Source organism: Thamnophis sirtalis, unplaced genomic scaffold (genome assembly GCF_051295495.1).
Source record: "Thamnophis sirtalis isolate CommonGarterSnake01/CBP01778 unplaced genomic scaffold, rThaSir2_p1.2 scaffold_8, whole genome shotgun sequence".
Classification (NCBI taxonomy): Eukaryota; Metazoa; Chordata; class Lepidosauria; order Squamata; family Natricidae; genus Thamnophis; species Thamnophis sirtalis.
Genome location: NW_028261388.1, coordinates 36,860,158 through 36,880,133, shown reverse-complemented (window position 1 = coordinate 36,880,133; position 19,976 = coordinate 36,860,158). Strand labels below are relative to the sequence as shown.

The window sequence follows — 19,976 nt, the reverse complement described above, 5'->3', positions numbered from 1 at the left end:
TATTCCCAGAATTCCCAGAACGTAAAATATTAATATATGTTAATACTAAACAAATCAAAGGAAAAGTGCAACTAATACAGGTTGAATAAATTAAAATAGAATAAAAAATGAAAGCTTTCTTTATTGTCAAATGGATAGAAAAGTGGGCCATAAATTCAAAATATATATATTTTTAAAGTTTACTGTATTCAAAGTAGGCAATAAAGAATTGACAGTGATTTAAACACAAAAAATATAATATTTCCTAGAATTTTAATACTACAGTCACACACCTGAGCAAGCACTGGTTTGTTACACTAGACAACCACTATCAGAAAGACTGATAACAAGCAGAATCACTTTACAATCTCCTTAATATAAATACATAATAAAGTAGGTGATTCTGTAATAAATGAATTTAAAAAAGGAGAGGCGCATCATAAAATTGTTAATAGTGTTATTTCTAAAAAGAAATGAAAGCTTTATGCATCCAATTGTGACATGTATTATTTCTAAGACATGAATGAAATTAGGTGTAAGATCTGCTGTAGGCTGATTTGTAGAATGTATCCAAAACTTCTAATGGAGCATATGTAGGTGGCTTTTAAAAAATGCAGTTAAAGATGTAGTTAACAGCACTGGAAGTAGAACCAGTAATTATAAAAGCAATAGATTTATTTATTTATGATTAAGGAACATGGCAAAATCAGAGAGCTTCATGGATCAAGGATGGCTTTTAAATCATAACTAAAGTTCATTCTGCAGTTTATTGTCAGATTGAGCCACCTAATTTTTCAACCCTACTTCATACATGCATGAGTGTTTCATGACACCTTATGTACAACATCAAATATAAGCCAATACAACTGTAATTAAAAAAACACTGTAATGCCTTACAGACTGAATATGTACAACTCCCCAAAAGTGTATTTTGTGAGCTGGCTATACAAAACTTACAAATAATTGTAAGCTCTGGTCCTAAATTAGAAAGTTACTGCTTCTGCTTTTATATTCTACGATGTGCTGTACTCTCCAATAAAGCAGCATAAATATTAATTGCATTTCATAATCCATTTTAAATTCCTGTGTCATAAGCCCGAGGCATAAGCGTGTTCACGCGCCAGAGACGCACGGACGGGGACAGTTATTCAACGCCACCAAATCTTTGGATTCGCGAATGACTGCCCTACCAGAACAAATAACAGCGGTGCCCAGCAGCCCAGTACTGAACGAATCGGACCGAATTATGAGAACTGCCCTGTTACAGTGATTTATTAGGCTGGCCAGAGGGGAGAAAAAAAGGAATGCGCCAAGTCTTCGGCCTCTAACAAGCAGCCCAGGCGCCTCCCTCGCCCCCACGTTAAATTAGATTCACAAAGCTCTCCCGCCCCCGAGGGCCTCCTGACCGTCTTCTCGTCTCCCCGTCGCTGAGAAATCCTATAGTAGCCATAGATTCTCGGGGCGGCCGTTCTACACAGTCACGTGACCGCGCCGTTTTCGCAGGTTTATCTATACGTCTTCACGTGATGCTCCCGGAGTATGCTTATTGGCTAGTCTCCGATAGCAACCGTACGCAGGAAGGACGCGTAACTACGTCGGTCTCCCTTAGCTACAAGAGGGGGAGTGAGGGGGAGAGAGAGAGAGAGAGAGAGAGAGAGAGAGAGAGAGAGAGAGAGAGAGAGAAGACCGCAAATGTGGAAAGAAAACAGCAAATGAAGGATTCCTTGACTGATGGCACCCACCAATCACGGCTCCCGCAAGGAGGCGGGATTTATTTACCAGAGTGACGGACGGGTGCCTGGAATTTTTGAATTGGATTGCTGCTTTATTCCCTATGCGCGTGCGCTCCTGAAAAGTGACCGAGGAAGGGGGGGAAAATCAGGAGATTTTACAAAGCTGTCTGTAGCCAGATTTAATATAATCTCATTCTGAAATAATGATCGCCAAATAAAATAATAATAATTTGGTAGTGTATTGCATGATCACAGATCTGGAGAAGTTTAACATTTCCAATGTTTCCTGCTTAAGGAGAACAGACCGAGTAGGAGCTACAGGACTATTGATCCTTGACCACCTACCAAAGGCCAAGCTCCTTGTAATTCAATAAGACTTCAATCACTTATTCTTGACCCAGTACTAATAAGAGTTCCAGGAGAGCACTCTGCTACTTCTACTCTGAAGGAGCCTCACCTAGTAACATTTTTGTTTTTATTATTTTTAATGTTTCTGAGGTCTTAACTTTAACCCATGTGGGATTACAAAAAGAACAGATTCTGAAGTGGTTCAGGTGCCATTTGAAGAACTGTTCTGCTTCTGTTTTAAGCACCTTAAATTTTTGATTGAGGAAAGATTTATTTTGAATCAGACAACAAAAATAACTTTAGCTACCCTAGCAGTTAGGCATGCTTTATTCCCCTCTACAAAAAAAGCTATCTTGATAAGCTATAATTTACTATATTAGAAATGATAAATGTTCCAGAAATGTATGAATTTTACTTGTTTTGCTTTCTTCATTTATTTTAGCTATCATAACTTGAAATGTATCCCACCACCAATATCTAGCTTATTTAGGAGTTATGACTACTGCATAATTTTATATGCACTATATTTGATTATCTTACATTTAATTAGAATGTCGTAATTCACAATGGAATTATTTACAATCATTTGCATACTAGCCTTCATAGTAAAGAAGGATTTGGAATGTATAAAATATTCACCAGATGTATGTATGTGTATTTTGGTAAAGTAAACCTTTTATATTTATCCCTTTTTCACAACTGTTGAAAGAAATGTCGTTCTGGGTTCGGCTCCAAGTGGGGAAAAAGACACTGGAGACATGGAGGCTGCTTGGAAAGATGGTTTATTGTTGGACAGGGCCACATGGCTTGAGCCCTGAACAGAAAAGGTGATCACATTCTTCAATGTTGGTGGAGAAGAAGAGATGGGTTGAAGGAGGGGCTTGCTAGGCTTTTTATACCCTGCTTAGTCCCACCTCTCTGTTTCCTGTTCCTGTGTAAGAAATGTATTCTGATTGGTTGTCAGACTCCCATGGGGCCATGCAGGGGCTACTCTCTAGGCTGTGTTTTGAATCCAGGTATGGATGAGTTCTCAGATGCCATGTGATCAGTTGAGTAATGTTCCAACATTACTTCCCCCTGCAGCTGCAGTGGATAAGTCTTTATTATGTAAAAGGGACTAGCCGGCCTTCTCAATGGTCCAGTGGGGATGGGCAGGAAGCTACAGGCAACTATTCTGTCTTTTAAAACTCTTTCTTTCTTTTCACATCCAGAGAAATATTCTGGCTTTTCAATATTTCCTAGGAATTTCATTTTTCTGGGAGAGGGCTGGATGATAACTTCCCACACAACCTTTACTCCCTTTTTGTTTTGTTTACTAAGTTGCCTTTATTGAGATCAGAAAAGCTTGTGTATATATTGTGCCCTTAAGTTTGAATTAATGGATTTTCCTGTATGGACTGAAGTTTTTTGTTGCTGTTGTTAAATGGCCTTTGTAAAAACAATTATCAGACAAATATTTCCTATTACAGAAAGTATTTTTTTTAATTGTGAATATAATTGGCACTTATCTTAGCAGGGTTACAAAACTGATTGTCCTTGCTTTTTTCCAGGACAATTTTTCCCAGCTTCCTAGTGTAACCAAAGCCCTGGAACTCCCTGTTTAGCTTTCCGTTTCGGATGTGGCTCAGTGGCTAAGATGCTGAGCTTGTCGATCAGAGAGGTCAGCAGTTTGGCAGTTCGAATCCCTAATGCCGAATAATGGAGTGAGCTCCCATTACTTGTCCCAGCTTCTGCCAACCTAGCAGTTCGAAAGCATGTAAAAATGCAAATAGAAAAAATAGGAACCACCTTTGGTGGGAAGGTAACAGCGTTCCGTGCACCTTTGGTGTTCAGTCATGCAGGCCACATGACCATGGAGACGTCTTTGGACAGCGCTGGCTCTTCAGCTTTGAAATGTAGATGAGCACCACCCCCAGAGATGAGCACCGCCCCTGTAGAGTCGGAACGACTAGCACATATGTGCGAGGGAAACCTTTACCTTTATCAGCCAAGCTACTACTGAGGCTTTCTGTCAGTTGCTTAGAACCAAGTATACACTTTGTTCCAGTTTTACTGCCGATGAATCTAGTCAGTTAACAGCCCGGGATCAAATTCACACCAAATCAGAGTGAATGGAATTTAAGAAAAGTTGGACTTAAAGTAGGGAATGTAAAGACTCCAGGCTGATAATTTTAGACTGTGCTCCCTGGGTCTGCCTGCCCTTTTTCTATACTTTCTACAATGATCAAAGTCTTAAAGAGGCAAAATGATTCCAATCCATGAAAGTGTATGTCAATAAACTGGTTGCAGTTCAAATCTGAACATCAGGGCTACAAAAAAGGAGCTCCATGCAGTCTATCAAAAATTCTTTTGAGACCCCCCCCCTCTCCCAAAATGGCTGCCTTAAGAATTGCAGATACTTCACTGACTATTTGGCCACAAAAAATTGTGGGCATCTTCACCATTGGGTCATGATTTCTCTAGCGTTTGGTCCACGTAGGACTGCAGCATTGTAATACAAGTTTATGTGTCTGTTTAGATTTTTTTTAGGTCAATAGGATTCATTAACAGATGTCACTTAAGATGCCATGCAAACTTCTTTCTTGTTCATCAATAAGCTATGTCTAGTAAGAATTCAATTGTAATATGTAATTAAAGCCAAGATTGAACTACTTAGATAACAATTCATTTAAAGTCACATATAGCAATTCACTGATGTCTTTGGAAGATAAGTCTTCAAAAAGCCTTGTTACATTAAAATTGCAACATTATGTACTGTAAACAGTGGACATCACCACACTTTCTCCAAAAAATTATATGCATTTGTCTATTCAGCAAAATCAATTGTTTGGAGATTACATAAAGCAGAGCTGCAGCATTAGCCAGAGAGGCTGGGATCTCGCGTGCTTAAAACTCTGGTGGCTTCGTTTCTAGCTCGCTATGCAAATACAGCCAAAGGGCAGCTTTGATTTTGGAAGGAGGAATGAGTTGAAGGTGAACTGGCCATTTCTGTGTTGTTGGCAATGAGCCTTGAGAAGAACGCAACCAAAAAGGCAATTTCGCCTCCTCTCTGCCTCTTTCCCTCGCACGCGCGCACGGAAGGACACACACACACACAGAGGGTCCCTTTGAGCAAACGGTTAGCGAGACCAGCCCCGCCGGGAGGTTCAGCAGCTTCTGGGCCAGTGCCATAATGTCCTCCCCTCGGCCTTCCTGTTTACCCACCACTTGAAATGGACAGGACCGCTTCCAGGAACTGTCTTGCCTTCGAATGAGGCCATCCCCCAACCAGTCTCCTCTCCCTCCCGCTCCGCAGGAGGACTAGAACCGGGCAGAACACCGTCCTCTCTTCCCGGCATCGTGCGAACAACCAAACGGCAACTCAACACAGAGCAGATGCCAGCATCCGCTTCTTAGCTCCGAAAGAAGATATACCGATCCAGTTAGCCTACTAACTCTCAGCTTCTCAGAATGAGACTCCTCGACATTGTTTGCCTGCTTATTTACTGCCTCTTTATTACAACGATCGCGATCTCCCTCTCGGAGGCAAGGACGTGTAAGTAAAATTGGTCCGCTTTCCATCTTTCGATAAGAGTTTCAGTGGGGCTTGCGTTTTTTTGTTTTTTTGTTTAGTTAATTTGGACTTGTTTTGTGCTTTCTTTCTTCAAGCTGTCTGTTGGAAGAGATTGTAAAGAATAGTAACGGGAAGAATTCTATACCGACAAACTGTATAGTCTTTTCTGTGAAAATAATTATCTGCCCTTCGAATTCCTAGGGATGCAACCTGATTACTTTCACGTTTACTCAATGAAATAAATATCACGGAGTTTAATGGGACGTTGTTCTAGTTTATGGCACCGCAGGCTTAGGTGGATCTGGTTCCTTGTTGCCAGGATTGTCCGAGAGATTCTGATGTGCCCTTAAACTCTGCAGGATCCGAAATAGCTTTTTTGGTTTTTGCTAAGCAAATATCTTTTCCATTTCCATAAGCAACCATATTTGTAATGAGGCCAAACTATAGGAGAATGAGTAATTATCATTGCAATGAGAGAGAGAGAGAGAAAAAAAAATCTAACCCCAGCAAAAAAAGGGGGGGAGGCATTTGGGGTATTGTGAAATCATATTAAAAATAAAAAGTATTAAACAAACTACAATTAGTTCTGCGATGAAAAGTTTAAACAAGTATTTTATGTAGAGGATGACAATTGTGGTTTTTTTTAAATTAAGATTACTGTCTTCCCACAAATACATTTAAATAATACATGCAGTCTGTTTAGAGATAAAGGACCTTTTGTCATTTTCATCTACAGTAAATCTTCAGTAATCTTCAGTAACTGAAAACATGTTTCTCACAACATTGTCTTCAATACATGCCAATCCTACACAAACTTAAGCCATGCTTAGCTTTTCCAGTGTCTGATGGTAATGGTGTGTTCCTTATTCTCATACAATTCAAGGCAGCCTCTAGATGTAAAAAAAAAAAAAGTTAGGTTTATTACTCATTATCCTGGGGGGGGGGGATCAGGTGACTGTGTGGACTTGAAACAGAGGCAGAAGAGTTAGGGGTAGCAGATTTCATGCCTAAATAGTTTTCTGCTGTCCCTTGGAGAGTTGGATAAGACAGAAAGGATCAATATCTTAATTTTAGGTTGAATTAGCAGATGAAAGCAGATTCATTAGCAGCCCATGGTTTCCTTCATTAAGTGTGTAATATAGTTTTGATTGTTTTCCCCTTCCCTATTTCGTTCCATAACAATTTCACAAATAAATTACAGAGAAAAAAAGAGAAATCCATAACTAAGTATGTTCTAGTAATCCAAAAACTTTCATGCTTAGGTACAATTTCAACAAACTGTAGGTATAGAACATATAGACTTTTACAGATTTAACTAGGACACCGAGATACTTCATCCTATTATTTACCAAAATTCTCAGAATCTTATGGTATCAAGAACAACAAATCTAACTTCCGCTGAAGTCCTTCAGAACTGCTTCAGGCTTGGCACGTGGGCCGTGACATATCCTGTTGTCAGATTTTCAAGTAGCCAAAACAAAACCGTAAAAGCAGACTAAGTATAAGGATGATGGAGATTGCAGCATCAGTTAGTGTCAAATTGCAGCAAAAGCTAGAATGATCTGTTGTTGGTAATTGTAGAACAAACTAGTTAAAAAGCCAAAAAAATTATATATAATACAAATATAATATAAATATAATATACACATCATGTAAATATATGGAAGAATAACAGGAAACTGTCTCTAATGCTGTATGCTGGTCTGACCATGAATATGTTATTGTAAATAACTCTTTAGTAGTTAATTATAAACTATATAGATCATGGGCCAAATCCTATCACTACTTTGATCTCACCCACTGTTTTAACTAAGTGAGGGCTGCATTCAAAGTATTGCTCACATCATGTTCTGGGATGTTAATTATCAATTGAAACTTTGAAATGCACTTTAATTTCCAATCTGTGGATAATTTTGGATCCATTATACAACCACGATTTAATACAGAATGTTCATGTGAATAGTCTTTAGTTACAGACTCTTGAGATTACCAAATTGTCAACACAGCTGAATGTAAGAAAATGTTCAAGAGAAAACTTTGTCCCCTTTTGTTAATATTGATTGGTAGGTCCAAAGGTGTTGCAGTTATCTTTATTGCATAAGTCAAATAATATCCTAGGAATGAAGATCAACATCAAGCAGAAGTCAAATCAATCAGATCTTGTTTATTATAATCTAATTAGCCTGCTGAGTGTTCTAAATAAGCTTTAAACTAGATATCTATGTCTAGCCTAATTGGCTAGATGAAAACAATATAGGTTTAAGGAAAATGGGATGGCTTTGGATTAAATTCATTTTATAAAATTTTATTGAAATATATACTATAATTGTGATTATTTTCCTGATTACCAGTGCCATTCCATGAAATAAAATTGAGTGAACATCTATAGGTAAGCTATATTACCATACATGTAGTCCTCAGGTATCAATGGCAATTAGGACCTGAATTCCTAAGTGATGTAATCATAAATCATAATGTTATTTGACCACATCACTTAGCATGGGAATCCCAGCAGTCTTGGTTGGAGAACTGTGTTGTTAAGCAGAAGAGAAGGGAGTCCCAGGCAGGAGCATGGGCACTTGTACAAGTGTTGTGAGATGTGGGATAGTGCTGTGCTTAGAAACTCCATACAGAAGATGGGCCACTGGGGCAGATTGGTTAATGATAGCTGCAGTCAGTTCAGTGGGCATCGCAGATAGTCACTATGCAGTCTACACTATGGACAAGCTGTCTGGAGCTACTGGCAGGTATGACTATGGAATATGAGTGGAAAGGGGTTGCTATGGAACACAAGATTTATGGGAGTGACTTGCAACTTCCCCATTGATTTTGCTTGTGGGAAGCCAGCAAGAAATTTTCAAATGGCAATCACGTGATTGGAGGAAGTGCTGCAATAGTTAGAACTTCAAGCTCATAAATACCATTCATTCAGCTTGTCATAACTATGTAAGGTCATTGTAATTTGAGGACTACTTGTATATAAGTTATAACTTGTATATAACTTATAACTAAATCATCAAGGCTATTATCAGACACAACCTCAATATAAAAAGACATCAAACAAGGGTATATTTGGGGCAACTTGTTTCATTATTATATTAACTCATTGGTTGAAAATCTTACTAAACTAAATTTGTATCTTCCTTTGTGGGTGTACAGATTACTTCTGTCACCAGCATTGTGATATTTTTAGTTGACAGGCAGGTTTTGTGGCATTACCACAAAATGGCTGGTAAAAGTTAACTTGCTTGGATGCATGCTAAAACAGTAGGCCCTTATGGATATAGCTTATTTTATCTTTTCACAAATTATGATGATTTTTAAAGCCATTCAATGATCTTGGGAGTCAGGTGGCATTCAAATGTCATCAATAATTGAATACAATAATTGAAGCTGAATCCCGTGCATAGTAGCATTTAGACACAAGCATTGAGCTACTGTTATCATGTTCACTATATAAGTTGTATTCTCTTATCTAATTATAAGGTTATAAAAGCACTCATTGGAAAATGAGTGGTCTCATAATGTAGGGAAACATTGAAGGCAAAAGGGGGAGGGGACAGCAGAGGACAAGATGTTTGGATGATGTCATTGACGCAATGAACACGAATTTGAGCATGGGATACAGTGGTGAATAGGGAGGCCTAGAGTGATCAGGTCCATGGGATTGTGAAGAGTCAGACACAACTGAGCAACTGAACAATAGTAAATAGTTGCTACCCATATGGAGAATGTGCGATATGACATAGAAATTTATATTTGAGATAAAGTAGAAATCTATAATACTACAAAAGTCGAAACGGTAATACTATGGTTGTTAAATATGTAGATAACTTCTGTATCCTTGCTTACATCTAATAAAATAAAAAGAGAAAATTGTACACTGTTCATTTCTAAAGAATATTTTTACATCAAGAATAAAAAGGAGATTGTACTTCACAAAATTCATATGTTGTAATACTTGTATTAAGCTTTAAGGAGCTACTTTTTAGATGCACAGATATTCTCCCCCGCCCTCCCCGAGTAACATATGCTGATAAAATTTCTCCTTGAAACATTTAAAAGCTATGGCGTGTTCTCAAGATCTGGATTTTGTAACGTTAAAGCCTCTTGAGGGATTATGTATGCATTGATTCAAATTCTTTCTCTGAACTTTAGAATCAAAAGGATTTTCTGCTCTGCTGTTTACTATGATAGGCAAAGGAACTCACCAAAGGAGAATTGCTGAAATTCTTACTTTCTTTCTGCCAGTTTTAGCACTTTCAGAAGAAAAGAGGTCTATTTTTTGTAACAACGAAGCAACAATAAGGTTGCCTAGGTTTTACTGATTTGAAAAATGCACATTCTGCATCTAAATTACTTCTTTATTTGAAACAATATTTTTTTTAAAAAATCTTAATGTAGGCAACAGAGTAGCCTGTAGCCTGTAGGCAACAGAGTTATATAGCAAATAATTATTTCTATTAGAAACAATTTCTAATAGAATAAAGCTGCAAACTTCTGCATAATTACTAGCAAGTCATACTTGTGTATGGTATAATATAACACATACAATGGAAAGTGGTCACATGTGCCTGGTATGTGGTGAGTTGACTTGTCTAACTCCGGAGAATTACAGTTGATATCTTTGAGTGTCACCCTGTTGGATTTGTTCCAATATTTAAGCTTTTGGAGTCTCTGAATTTTATTTGTTTATTATTTTTATGCAAATTTATACACATGTTCCTTATAAAATGAACTGTTGTCATTTTCCTTTTTTAATTAGGGTTTATTTGGTATAATTAGGGTTTATGTTTCTTAATATAAAATAGAAATAAAATAAAGATAATGGGGAGAAAAGGAGGGCAGACGAAATGAAGTGAGCAAAAAAAGGAAAAGGAAGAAACAAAGCAGTGATTTCAAATTTCTTTTGGTACAGTAAGATACATGATAGGGTTATCTGCTGTGACTCAGCAGAAGTCTTCTGTGAGTCTTTTCGGGATGCAAGATTGACAATGCAGCTGGGACTCGTTAGTGGGTCTTCGGGTGATAAAAGGATGGATGGTGCCACACCCTGGTTGCAGGAGTCAACGTTCATTCGTTCGTTTCAACGTTCATTGATCCTCGGTCGTGGTTTCTTAGATGGACATTTGGAGAAGTGATTTGATTTCTGTAACCCTGATTCGTAGAGACATTTGAAGAAGTGCTTTGCTTTCTTTTTGTTCACCTTGTGTTGCCGTAAGAGAGATTTGTTTTGCATTCCGTTATCTTCAGGCAGAGACTTTAATTAGGTTTATTTTGGGCTCGTAGCCAGTTTGAGCCGAGGACTGATAAAGAGAGTTCCTTTTAAGTTTGTTGCCTGTCGTCTGTTAACGAGCGGAGAAGGGGGGACAGAACAGTTATCATATCAACTTTTTACTTAGTTTTGTTTCCTAAGCATATTTACTGTACATATACACATATTGTTATTGTCAATTCCTGTGACAATCAATGGAAGATCACTTGATTGATCTAAAGAAAAAGACTCCTTGTGTCAGTCATTTATACAAGAAGAAAAGGTCTTGAAAACACAAAACATCCATGATTTTGAACAATTGCTCAATAAAATTTCACATTTATTTATGCTGTATGTGTTTCTTTTGAACTCTCTATATATGTCTGTACCTGTTGGAAGTCAATAAACTCTACCCTAATAAAAAGGGCTAGATTACTCAAATATTCTGTTTATTTTTTATTGGAAAGAATCCAACATTAATATTTACAGCCTAAAATTAGTATATAGTCTATCTTTAGACATGTCCATCTGTCCTAAGTAAATCTGATTTAGAAGAGACCTAAACATTTTGACATATATACAGAAATATATTCTGTTCCCTATAGTAAAAATACTATCCAGTTATTTTAAACTTTTGCAGCTGATTGAAAAGGTTAAGGATCAAATTACTTGTCTCAGTAATTGCCTATGCCAGCGATGGCGAACCTTTTCTGGGTCGCGTGCCATAAGTGGGGGGGAGAACTGGGGGATCATGCATGGACGTGCCGCACCCATAATGCAATGTGTGACCCGTGCATGACAGGCACTCCCCCACATTTTTTGCATGCTTTTTTCACCCTTCCCAGGCTCCAGAGGCTTTATAGGAGCCTGGGGAGGGTGAAAACAGCCCCCTGTCCCCCGGAGGCCCTCCAGGGGCTTTAGGGACCTTCAGGAGGCTTCCCTGAAGCCTCTGGAGGGAAAAAATGACCCTACGAGCAAACCGGAAGTCACTTCCGGTTTGCTCTTAGGGTCGTTCTTAGTCCTCCGGAGCCTTCAGGGAAGCCTCCTGAAGGTCCTTGAATGCTCCGGAGGGGTTAAATCGACCCTACGAACAAACAGGAAGTCCGTTCCCAACTTCTGGTATCCCCATAGGAATGTTTTTTGCGCTCCTGAAGCCTCTGGAGGGCCTTGGGAGCGGAAGGGCTCTTTCTGCCCTCCCCAGGCCCCTATAAAGTCTCTGGAGCCTGGGGAGGGTGAATGCATGCTGGCCAGCTGACAGGGGCAATGCCTTGCGTGCCCTGACAAATGGCTCCACAGTTGGCACGCATGCCATATTTCGCAGTCCCGGGCCTATGCGAACAGCAGTTGACTAAACTGCTATGTGGTTTCAAAATTAAACATAATATTTTGTAGATTTGAATACATACTATTTATAAATTATTTACAAATGTTCACAGTTTGTTCACAGCTGAATGTAAGAAACTAGTTACAGGTGGTCCTCAACTTACGTCCACAATTGACCCAAAATTTATGTTGTTAAATGAGAAATTTGTGAAGTGAATTTTGCTCCCCTTTACAACTTTTCTTGCCACATTTGTTAAGTTTGCAGTTATTAAATTAGTGACACGGTTGTTAACTAAATACGGCTTTCCACTGGCTTTGCTTGTCAGAAAGTCACGGAAGGGGATCACATCACCCTGGGATGCTGTGAGTGTCATAAATATGAACCACTTGCCAGGCATTCGAATGTAAATCACATGACCATGGGGATGCTGTGATGGTCATAAGTGTGACAAATTGTTGTGTTTTTTCAGTGACGTTGTAACTTCGAACGGCCACTAAGCGAAATGTTGTAAGTCAAGGTCTACCTATATTTACAAATTTGAGATGTTGCAAGGAGGATAGTGAATATGGCAGTAGGAGTAGCAATAGGAATAGCACTTAGATTTATATACCACCCCCAGTGTTTTACAATACTCTCTGTAAATTAGCACTATGTACTTAGCAGTTATCACTTTCATTTGTTATTAAAGGGGATGATTTTTCTCACTAAAGAACTACTATTCACAATATTGGAGTGATGAAGAGTGTACTGACACTGGGTTGGTACTGTAACAAGACTGTTGTATCTGCCAATATTTCAGATTGGAAATAGGGATGTAGATATTTCAACTACGTATGTGCTTTGTGTAGTATAATGGACAAACATTCTTTGTATTCCTTATTCCTTACTCACCTTTCTGATTCTCAAACTCTAACAGCATAGTTTTCATAAAGTCTGATAAACAAGACTCCCAAACAAATGATTTCTTTATCTTTTTGCTTCATTATCTAGAGCAGGGGTATCATTGAGGGCCACATCAGGGTTGTGTTTGACCTTGGGGGGCCAGGGTGGGCGTGGCTTGATGTCTCTCATATCGGGGGCACCTGTGGTAGCCCAAATGCTCTGTCAGCAAAAATAGGCCCCTGAGTTCTGTTTTTGGCTGCGACAGCCTCCTGAAACTCTCTGCCAGTGAAAACAGCTCGGAAGGGCCGCCTGCGGACCTCCAGAGCTCTGTTTTCACTGGTAGAGGTGCTTTTGGCCAGTCCTTTGCTGCTTCCATGGCTCCCCTATAGGCCAGTTATAAGCGCCCCATGGGTTGGATCTGGCCCCCAGGCCTTGAGTTTGAAACCCCTGATCTAGAGATAGAGAAACTTTTTCAACCAATTCTTAGAAATATTTCAGGATTGTGTCACTTGACTATACCCAGAAAAAGTACCATCAAAAGGAAAATAATAATATATGCATACATAGAGCATGACTGTTTGGGTTCAGGATTTTTATGCAACATATTTGTGACACTTGTACTTATGTAGTATAACAAACATTGCTACAATTACATTTGGTGTATGAAATGATTGGCATTGGCCACTTTGGAGCATATGTATAAATGATATACCTGAGTTGTCTACCCTGGAACATTGGAATTGAAATTCATGTTCCAGATCTGTAATTCCATCATAATTTAAGAAGTCTAGTTGGAAAAAGAGGTTATTGCTCTTTCTAAACTTGATTATTTGTCTGTAGATGGTTCATTTCTCAACTAGGTAATATTACAGTGAACTGATCCAAGCAAACAACCAAGCTCAGAGAGCACAAAGGGCTATACATATTCTATTGAAAATGGTGATTGATCATGTTATTTATGATTATAGCAAATTTAAAGGCTGCCTAGAGTGGTCTTTTGTTTTTTTTAAAATCTGCTCAAGAGGGAATGGAGAAGAGGATCTCTTAAAGGAGGTAGCATTTGTGTGCAAATAAATTTTGGTAAACTTAAAAATTACAAAATAAGATATTGTTTCAAGAAGGAAAATTAGCCAAATTCAAAATTTGGTCATAACAAAGTATTATTCATATAAATCCTCATAAAAGATAATGTTTTTTTTGAATTCTCTGGAGTTCATCATTAGAGATACCACTGAAGAAAGCAGAGGTGGAATACATATTACCTGGCTAGCTGGTTCAGTGGCTAAGACGATCAGAAAGATCAGCAGTTCGAATCCCTAATATACGTAGGTCTCCTGTGTGAGCAGTGGGTTAGACTAGATGACCTCCAATGTCCCTTCCAACTCTGTTACTATTAAAACTGTTAAATCATATTCAGGAAACAGGCCTAAGTCTGAGGGATTCTTGAGAATAAAGGATGAGCTATTAAAGAAACTACTATATCAACTTCATAAATTTAAAAATAGACAGTCTTAATAATTTAACCTAAAGTACCCAGGGGTGGATTTCAAATTTTAGCAAGGACGGAGGCACCTTTGCCCTCCCTGGGATCCAGAGGCTTTGCTTGAGCTTCTGGGAGGGCGAAAACGGCCTCCCTAGGCCCCAGAGACCCTCTGGAGGCTGGAAACGGGCCCGTTTCTGGCTTTCTCGAACTTTCTGTAGGCCGATTTTTCACCCTCCCCGAGCCTCTCCGTGAGCCCTGCACTTACCTGCATCCAAAACGGACCACGTGTGCACTCCTGGGAGGGGCGGGGCGAGCCAGGAGGGAGATTTGGAGGTTCTCCAAACTGCATAGAATCTTAGGTAGAGGTTCTCCCAAACCCCTGTGAACCCCCAGCAGCCCACCTCTGAAAGTACCTATGGTGAATTTGTGCAATTCTGTGGTTTTGACATTTTTGAGTGGATTTAGGAAAATGAATGAAAGCTTGGTCTTTCTTTCCAGTTCTGTATGTTGACTTAACAACAGCCCTCACAGTTTTAAGAACTTTAATTTTGTTTTCTGACATTACTTGAGGACACAAGAGAACGTTGTTAATTTAATTCTACATTAATGTTAATACAAAATATTTGCTTTATTTAGTTTTGTCTCAGAATCATGCCTCACAGTTTTTGGTCAGAAAACGTCGTGCAAATTCCTTTATGGAAGAAAGCAAGAAGGGGAATATGGAGAGGGAGTGTATTGAAGAATACTGCAATAGAGAAGAAGCCAGGGAAATCTTTGAAAATAACCCCGAAACGGTAAGAGCTTTCTGACCTTTGGTGTTTTGTTCCCCAAAATTCAAATAATCATGGCAGAGAAATCATCTTCATTTTGTCCTAATCATCACACACACACATGCCTTGGTAACCATGTTTTGCCATTTGTCTTTGTGATATTGAACTCACTATTGTTCAAGCAATCAAAAGTTGTATTTCGTTTTTTCAATTTGAAATTAGCAGTTTTCCTCTTGTTCCTACACATTGTTTGCTGTGGACCAGATCTGGGATGCTTCACTGTGGTTGCTAGGGTAGGGCTGCCTTAATGTATGGGATAATGGGCACTTACTTGTGGACCCCATGACCATAGGTGGCCCACACTAATCTGTGTATTTTAACCAGGGCTTTAAAATTTTTAGCAAGGGGTTCTCTTCCCGTTTGCTGGGTGGGTGTGGCCATGGTGGGTGTGGCCTATGCAGCGTCATGCACCACTGGGGGGGGGCGTTTTTGACCTCCCTGGGCTCCAGAGGCTTTCCTCGAGCCTCTGGGTGGGCAAAAACGGCTTCCCAGGACTCTGGAGGCCTTCTGGAGTCAGAAAATGGGCCTGTTTCTGGCCTTCCCGAACTTTTGGTAGGCCTGTTTTTTCACCCTGTCCCGACCCTGCGCACGCACCCTGCACCTACCTGCATCCAAAAGGGGCCATGTGGGGACTCCTGCAAGGGGCCAGCTAGGAGTGGGATTAGGGGGTTCTTCAAACTGCACAGAATCTTAGCTAGAGGTTCTCCCAAACCCCTGCGAACCCCCAGCAGCCCACCCCTGATGTTAACCCTTCAATGCACCTTGTATCATATAAGTACAGCAACTGTATGGCTTACTGAGTATTATTATGTTTTTCAAGCCTCGTGTACTGTTCAAATGTTTATCATGTTGATTAGTTGTTGCTGCACAGCATGTTTTTAATGTTTCAACACTGATTTTGTTGGAAGTGCCAATAAAATAAATATATGTATAATTTTATCAACCATTTACATTTTTATTCCTGTGAGTACTTGTCAAAGGGGCCCCAGTACACTGCTTTGCCTGGGGCCTACAATGGTGTTAAGATGGCCCTGTACTACAGTGGTTAATGGTTGGGATTTGTCAAGGGTACACTGGACATATCTTCTATCTGGTCTGTTGTGAGCCTAGAATGCCCATGGGCAATTTTCTGCAGAGATGTTCTGGTTCCTTCAAACCAGACCACCCTTAAGTTCTATGGCATTGCAATAAAATGGGTTCCAGTGAACATGTTATAACAGTGAAATATATGAACATTGCTTTTAATGCATACATTTTCAAAATAATAGTTTTCTACATCCATTTATTTATATTAAAAAGCAGAGATTAAATTTATGATATTATTTAATAACATAAAATATAGAAAACTATGTTTTATAACCTTATAGTCCAGCTATTAATCATCATTGTTTTATTTTAAACAATTAAACATTATGCTTTTGATTAATTATCAATTAATATACATTCTAATTCATTTCTTTTTTTAAAAAAACAGGATTATTTCTATCCCAGGTATTTAGGTAAGTTTACTATTTTTTTTAATGTATGTTACTGTTTAAATGGTAACGATTTTTGCCACAACTAAAAATTGCTTTGCTATGTAACAAAGCTTTCTTTGTTACATAGAGTGCATCACAGATGTATCCTTGAACAGTTTTATTTTTCTGTTCACTTATACCAGATTTTATGCAATCAAGATTATTCTTTGTCTCTATTAATTCAATACGGGCACATATTTCTTCAGTATGAACCAGTGGCAGTAGCTTAGCAGTTTAATAATAAATTACACTATTACATTAAAATAAGACCTCACAACAAAGGGAGAGCGGAAATGATTATGCAGGGCCTGAAAAAGTGACAGAACATGGAGCCTAGTAAATTTCTGAAGTGAAATGGGCATACAAGGGCCTAGTAGAAGTGATGCTGTTCCATGACTCATGTGATTATTTTTCTTTTACAATACTAAGTAAATCTTATCTCTAAATAATACAAATGCCAGTCAAAATAGGGTTATTTATATGACTTTATTTCCACAAAGAATTAAATTTTCTAGGTACACCCCTAAGTAAACGTAACTGCAGTGTTGGTTTCTTGTTCCTTCTCTCAATCTGTTGTTTTTGCAGAGATGGGTTAATTATTAGTGGAGACATTAGCATATACAGAATGTGAAGTATCAGGATTATGACAACAAGGGGTATAGAACAAATGAACAGGCATATAATTCAAAATCTTCTAATTTATTATAATGAAGCTAAGAAGCCACAATAGAAAAAAAATAAAGTTACTTCCATATATAAAATGCAAGTTATATTTATTCTGCTAAATTGCTAAATCATATAAATCAATTTATATTTTTTGTTCCCTTTTTATGTCTGACTGAAGTAGAAGGTTAGAAGTGATGCTCTTTTGCACGTATCCCTTGTTCTGGTAAAACGCCAGATCTGCTTCAGGTTATTTGCTTTTCAACATGTGAAATCAAAATCATCAGCATTCATAATAAAACTAGAAGATATAACATTGTGTAAATACTTGCCAAATACAAAAACCAGTTCAATTTTTTCAGGCTATGAGAAACTCCTTGAACTCTGGGGTTTTGCTACCATTTTTTCAATTCCCTACTTTTATCAGAAACTGTCAGAAAACTGACTGATTTGTATAACAGCACAGTAAATTTCACATGCCATTAAATCTTGGATCAAACTGTTCACTGTAAGGAAAAAGAAAAAAACTGATAAAACTCCGTCATTCATTTAAATAATACATTTAAAAGTGCACATTTCCATAACTTCAGTGAGAAGAAATATAGGTCAGGAAGCCCTGTACCATGTAATGTTGTTTTTAGTGGCTATAGCAGGTCAATAAATTGAAGGTGATTAATGCTTTCACAGACTGTCTGGCTTCATTCAGAACTGGAATTTTCAGAATGCCATCACTGACTCCAGATTCTCCAACTGATCTGCGGTCCTGTGTAACAGGTATGATTTCTTACACATTTTAGACAGAGGTGGTATTCATCCAGTCCTCTCCGATTTGGGCGAACCGGCAGTGGCTGCTGCAGGAGGCTTCTCCCAATCGCCCGACATAATGCATGAGCTTTTGCGCATGCGCAGAAGGTGGTGTGCATGCGCAGAAGGTGGTGTGCATGCGCAGAAGGTGGTGCGCATGCGCAGAAGGTGGTGCGCATGCGCAGAAGGTGGCACATGTGAGGGAGCGAGCATGAACGCTCACATTTGCGAACCAGTAGCGAAGATAAGTAAATCCCACCACTGATTTTATACTTTCTGAACTAAGATGGAAACTATTATGTAAAATAATTGCAATTAGTAATGCAATTGATTGCATTAATACATTTACCTAGTTCCTTTAATGCAACAATGGGAAATATTTAGTTTAATATTTATTTTAATAAACAAATGAATGAAAAGTGTATGAAAGAAATTGGGGAACAACTTGAGTGAAGTTCTTTTCCTTTTGACTTTTCTTCTTGTAAAGGGTTTCTTCTTGTATGTAATGATGAATTTATAGTCTGGTTCTCCTTCAGATTACAAAAGGAAATTGAAAAGCTCCAAAGCACAGTTTATATTTTTATTCTTCAGTAACTGTTTCTATCTTTTATCCATGAGAACACAGAAGGCCTAGAGGGAATCATTTTTAATTATCTTACCTGAGGACTGGACTGCTGCACTAAAGTTTGTGCAATCTCAAGTTAAATTGTGTTCTTATTCATTCTTCCTTGATGTGTTCTGTATTGTCATTAAAGACTCTGGGGATTGAATCAGTGATAAGCATGCCTGAGCATGTTATCTTGCTAAATAGTCTCTAGTGACAATTAATTCTCTGATGTTCATTTCCCCCATCAATTGTGCTTGTGTCATAGCACATGCTATTGGGACAACAGGAAAAGCAAAACAAACACAAATCTATCAATTGATTACAATGGCATCCTTAGCTTACATATATATGGAAACAAATTTGCTTGTAGCCTCAGCAGAGCACCTGACAAGTGCAGTAGGTATTTGTATGTCTCAGTGCTGCCAGTTAACACAGACTGAATTTACTGAGCCAAAATGTGGTTTCTTTATTTTTGGCATAATCTACAAATACATTGTGAGTCAATGACTTCTCTAGGAAGAAGGCTGTCTGAGAATTCTCTTTCACTCAGCTTTGTCATTAGGCTAAAGTAGCATGGATTTTTTATTTCATTTTTAGCTGGTTCACTCACTAAGACCAGTCCTGGGCAAATACCTATTCATACAATACAGTGTTTTGTTCAAACTTGGCAATTTAAGATGTGGGGACTTCAATCCCAGAAATCCTTAGCAAGCCAGCAAGTTCACTTACCTCAAAGTTGCCCTGTTTGAAAACATAGATATAAGGCATGTTCTAGTGTTCTTTCAGTTCATTTGTTGTAATAGTACTTTGAAAGGGACTTTCTTTGGTAAGAGTTTAGGATTTTCACATGGTCAGAATTTTTAATATCCTGATATAACATTTGGCTTTAAACATTCACAGGCTATCTTAGTGTTACAATACCTAGTTCAAATAGGTATATATTTCATATATAAAATCCTAAATGATTTATGACACAATGGTATTACTATGCTTATGTAA

The 19,976-nt window shown here is 38.4% G+C and overlaps 2 protein-coding genes across 7 annotated transcripts in view; one reads left to right on the top strand and one right to left on the bottom strand.

The window, feature by feature from the left end:
• ARL13B (ARF like GTPase 13B) overlaps nucleotides 1-1,523 on the bottom strand; it is a 49,294-nt gene extending 47,771 nt beyond the window's left edge. For 3 of the 5 annotated variants that reach the window (XM_014059179.2, XM_014059176.2, XM_087721463.1), the window contains exon 1: nucleotides 1,386-1,523. The gene's annotated coding sequence lies outside the window, so the exon portion shown is untranslated. Of the gene's footprint in view, nucleotides 1-936; nucleotides 1,131-1,169; nucleotides 1,349-1,385 lie in introns of those variants that run through there. The other 2 variants (XM_014059177.2, XM_087721462.1) reach the window with 2 other exon arrangements.
• A 3,543-nt stretch (nucleotides 1,524-5,066) lies between these two features.
• The window catches only part of PROS1 (protein S), a 32,838-nt gene continuing 17,928 nt past the window's right edge, over nucleotides 5,067-19,976 (top strand). The window contains exons 1-4 of one of the 2 annotated variants that reach the window (XM_014059174.2): nucleotides 5,067-5,595; nucleotides 15,193-15,350; nucleotides 16,861-16,885; nucleotides 18,254-18,340. In XM_014059174.2, coding sequence (XP_013914649.2) covers nucleotides 5,511-5,595; nucleotides 15,193-15,350; nucleotides 16,861-16,885; nucleotides 18,254-18,340 — 355 coding nt within the window. In that variant the 5' untranslated portion in view covers nucleotides 5,067-5,510. Of the gene's footprint in view, nucleotides 5,596-15,192; nucleotides 15,351-16,860; nucleotides 16,886-18,253; nucleotides 18,341-19,976 lie in introns of those variants that run through there. The other variant, XM_014059175.2, reaches the window with a different exon arrangement.